Genomic DNA, 3,449 nt, shown 5'->3' with positions numbered 1-3,449 from the left:
TTTAGTACTCCCTTCGTCCCAAAATAAATATCTCAAGCTTAGTACAATTTTATATTAAAGTTGGTATAAAGTTTAGACACTTATTTTGGGACAGAATGAGTTTATATTAGTTGCGGGCATGCGTGTTGGGAAGGTGGCATGCGTAGAGACGAGCACGACCTGCCCTCCCATGTAACTAGTTCATGGTCAAAAGCGAGCGAAGTAAGGTAGTGGGGTGTCCACATCTACACACTTTGTGATCAGGTGGACATTGTTTCCATCTTCGGCAAGGGCGGAAAGGAGGCGGATGGGACGCTCAATTTTTATTAGGTAGTGGCGTCCAAATTTTTTTTCGATGGAATACACGGGCATGTTTGCTAGTAAATAAAAAATCTGCAATATGCGTTACTCGTAAGATATAATCTGGCGCAGGTAAATGGCCATTGATACATATATATATATATATAATCTGGCGTGTGCAGGTGCTTCTTTCCATTACCGTCAATTCAGTGCAATTTTGAAGCTTGGGTGAGCAGTGCACAATCGAAGGGAAAAGACGGACGGTAGGGTTTTTGATGTAATTATATTTGTTTTGTTTTCTTTTACGTCTAGTTGTCTTTCCTTGGTACAGTACATGCTACTGTTTTCCTTAAGTAAGTATCAAATAGTATAAGATGCCTTTGAGTGTCTTTTCTAAATGAATAAACAATGGTCTTGCTAAATCTTAGTTGAATGAGACTTGGTTAAGTCTCAATCGACGCTGTACTCATGAGATCTTACATTGAGATACGTGCACAATTTTTTTTTTGGTTTTCTGTTTCTTTCTTACATGTTATATCACTAAACTAAGACCTAGCCGTATCCATAAAAACGGTCCGCAATATGAGTTACTCGTATCATATTATCTGGCGCCCGTAAGCGGCCATCGAAACATATGTATAGCTACAATTAATCTTATGTACTGTCAAACAAGCCGAACAACACCACGTGCCTCAGATTGAAGGAGATCGGCAACGTGGATGGACACATGCTCCGTCAAGGTGGCCTCCGTTGCCAAGGGTGGTAGCGAGAAGTGCCCGTACGTGGAGCTTCCGCTGCGGAGCTCCCTCATGGCCACCAGTGCCGCGACGGTGTTCCTAAGGATTCCCTGCTCTGTTGACATGGAAGTCATCTCATTGTCGGTGCAGCGCTTCCTCGTGCACGGGTTAGTACTGTTGTCGGAGGCGAACACGGCCTCCATGCTCTCCTCGCATTCGCGGACGAGCCTCGACATGAGCTCCGTCGTGTAGAAGGGCTGCTTGAGCATCTCCTCGATGAAGGGCAGCCGGAATAGCCGCCCCGTATGCTTGTCGTGTGGTTGCCGTAGCCCTAGCTCTCCTCCTCACCTGAACTCTCTCTCTCTCTCTCACAGACATAGAAGAAAGAAGAAGGATGAACGAGGAGAACACAGGATTTTGCCCGGCACACGTACGTCGCCGGCCGCACGAACGGCCGCTTGTATTTCCTGAGCACGAACTCAGCACACTGACCAGCATACACAGAGGCCACCTGGGCTTTATACGCGTGCTTGTACGCACGCACTCACCCACGCCCCGCACCCCATGCCGTACCTGGCTCGCGCTCCCGTCGCGCCCGTACGCAGACGATGCGGCCACCAAACAGCCCTAGACGCGGTCACCCTCCGGCTCCATCGCTAACTGACCAACGCACGCACGCACACACGCCGGCCACTAACCAGCTAACCCATGCACGCACTAACAACCCGCTAGCCAACTACATGCACGGCCACCCTTGTAGCTAACCACCTAGCCAAAACACACACGTCGGACCATGCCTGGACTATGGCCGGACTATGGCCAGACACACTACACACGCGACCATGCACCCGACGTGTCACACATCATGGGCATGGCTTGCTGCTAACATGTCGTACTTCTTCAGGATCTTGGCCAGTCCTGCAGCGTGTAAGCTCTAGATGTAAATATTAAACCATCGCTATCAATGATCTTGGCCAAGTTATAAGACTATTTGGTCTTGTGGAGAAAAGCTACGACTAACCAACCCAATGGGCTGAGTAGAGACTAGGCTCTGCAGGTCCAAGCGTACAGTTAACGAAAGTGGCTTTTTGTATGACAAAACTAAAGCAGAGCTTGTTGCGTACTCTGTTTCCTGTTCGTATAAACCTCTGAATTCCTTCAGATACTACCGCGAACTTACAATTTCAAGAAGCTCCCAAATTTATTTTTTGGCACTAGAAAAGAGCCTCCATATTGTCAAGCCAGAAGAGAGGAAACAGACCTGTGTAGTTGACGGCGCTGTAGTTGAGGAGCAGCACCATTTCACCGTGCAAATCCACGATCTCTCTCCTCACCTTCCTCATCTGGGTCGCACACTCCGCCTCCGACAGCTCCTTGCCGGCCACTGCCTTCACCGTCTCCCTTACTTCCTGCACATTGTTTTAATTACATCTTCAGTAAAAAAATTTGAACACATCTTCAACATTCAACAGTAGGCATGATATGTACGTACCCTGTGGCGGATGATGAACTCTTCCTCCTGCTCGAGGAAGAAGGAGTTGAACCTGTCGACCTCGTCGTTGAGGAGCCGCGCGAAAGCAGCCTCCGCCGCGGCACGGTGAGGCGAGGAGCCGGAGACGAGTCGGACGAGAACCTTGAGGCGCTTGTACGCCAGGAACTGGTCCCTCCACCCAGGGAGGCTCTCCTCCACCTGCCTCTTGAGCCTCTTCCCGAACTTCATCTCTCAACCTCAACTACCTGGCTTGGCTCGCAAAAATGCTAGCTCTCAGCTACTTTGATGGAGCCAATGAGTCATGGAGATACGATCGTTTTGTGAGGAGGCGCCACATTGTTATGGTTGATCAGTTTGGAATATTTGAAGCATATGCTGCCTGCAGTGGTTGGCATGGAGGGAAGCAGGGAACTGACTATATTATCCATATACAGTACTAGGATTTGTCCATGTAGGAGGTACGGTGGACTCTTCGGCGAAGAGTAAAGCTCCGTCAAAAAGAGGAAGTAGGTAAGAAGATATACTAAGCATATTCCATTCCAGGAGGACTCAGAAGATTTAAGCCTGTCAGATCGAGGTTTCTCCTTCCTATAAGAGCTCTATTCATGGAAGGTATTATTCCATGGTTCCCCGGGAAAAAAGGTATCATTCCATGGGAATATGGGATCTTCGCAATTAATCTGGATTTGTAATAGCCTACTCTTGACATCGCAACATAGCAGCTTCGGAATGTCATGTTTCTGACTCTTGCATCAAATTTTCCGAGCGCCGATTCGGAACGTCGTCTTTCCCATGCACAAATCTGGTTGTCTTTTTCTTATATAATAAATAAATGACAATTGTTACGGTGTTAAACAACTCACCTAATTGGAGCTGCGACGGGAGCAAGTCATGCGAGCCTGCGCCAAGGATGTTGCAACCTGTGAGCCATTTGCTGCGAC

The 3,449-nt window shown here is 48.2% G+C and overlaps 1 protein-coding gene across 1 annotated transcript; it reads right to left on the bottom strand.

Moving 5' to 3' along the window:
* Nucleotides 1-943: 943 nt before the first annotated feature.
* Nucleotides 944-2,849, bottom strand: LOC123171490 (SPX domain-containing protein 3). Its single transcript, XM_044588969.1, has 4 exons — nt 2,509-2,849; nt 2,278-2,425; nt 1,906-1,934; nt 944-1,327 (listed from the first exon to the last, which is right to left on the bottom strand). The coding sequence occupies exons 1-4, from the start codon at nt 2,734-2,736 to the stop codon at nt 944-946; spliced, it is 789 nt and encodes a 262-aa protein (XP_044444904.1). The 5' UTR covers nt 2,737-2,849.
* Between the last annotated feature and the right edge of the window lie 600 nt (nt 2,850-3,449).

The sequence above is a fragment of the Triticum aestivum genome, chromosome 7D (genome assembly GCF_018294505.1).
Source record: "Triticum aestivum cultivar Chinese Spring chromosome 7D, IWGSC CS RefSeq v2.1, whole genome shotgun sequence".
In the NCBI taxonomy this organism is placed as follows: domain Eukaryota; kingdom Viridiplantae; phylum Streptophyta; class Magnoliopsida; order Poales; family Poaceae; genus Triticum; species Triticum aestivum.
Note: the sequence above shows the minus strand (reverse complement) of the source record. Positions and strands in the feature narration are given on the sequence as shown.

Excerpts from the sequence above, each read along its gene's own strand:
- LOC123171490 (XM_044588969.1), bottom strand. The coding sequence starts at position 2,736 with ATGAAGTTCGGGAAGAGGCTCAAGAGGCAGGTGGAGGAGAGCCTCCCT. Across the intron at positions 1,935-2,277 it reads CAGCGCCGTCAACTACACAG|GACTGGCCAAGATCCTGAAG; the intron begins GTCTGTTTCCTC and ends TACACGCTGCAG. Across the intron at positions 1,328-1,905 it reads AGATCCTGAAGAAGTACGAC|AAGCATACGGGGCGGCTATT; the intron begins ATGTTAGCAGCA and ends CAACCACACGAC.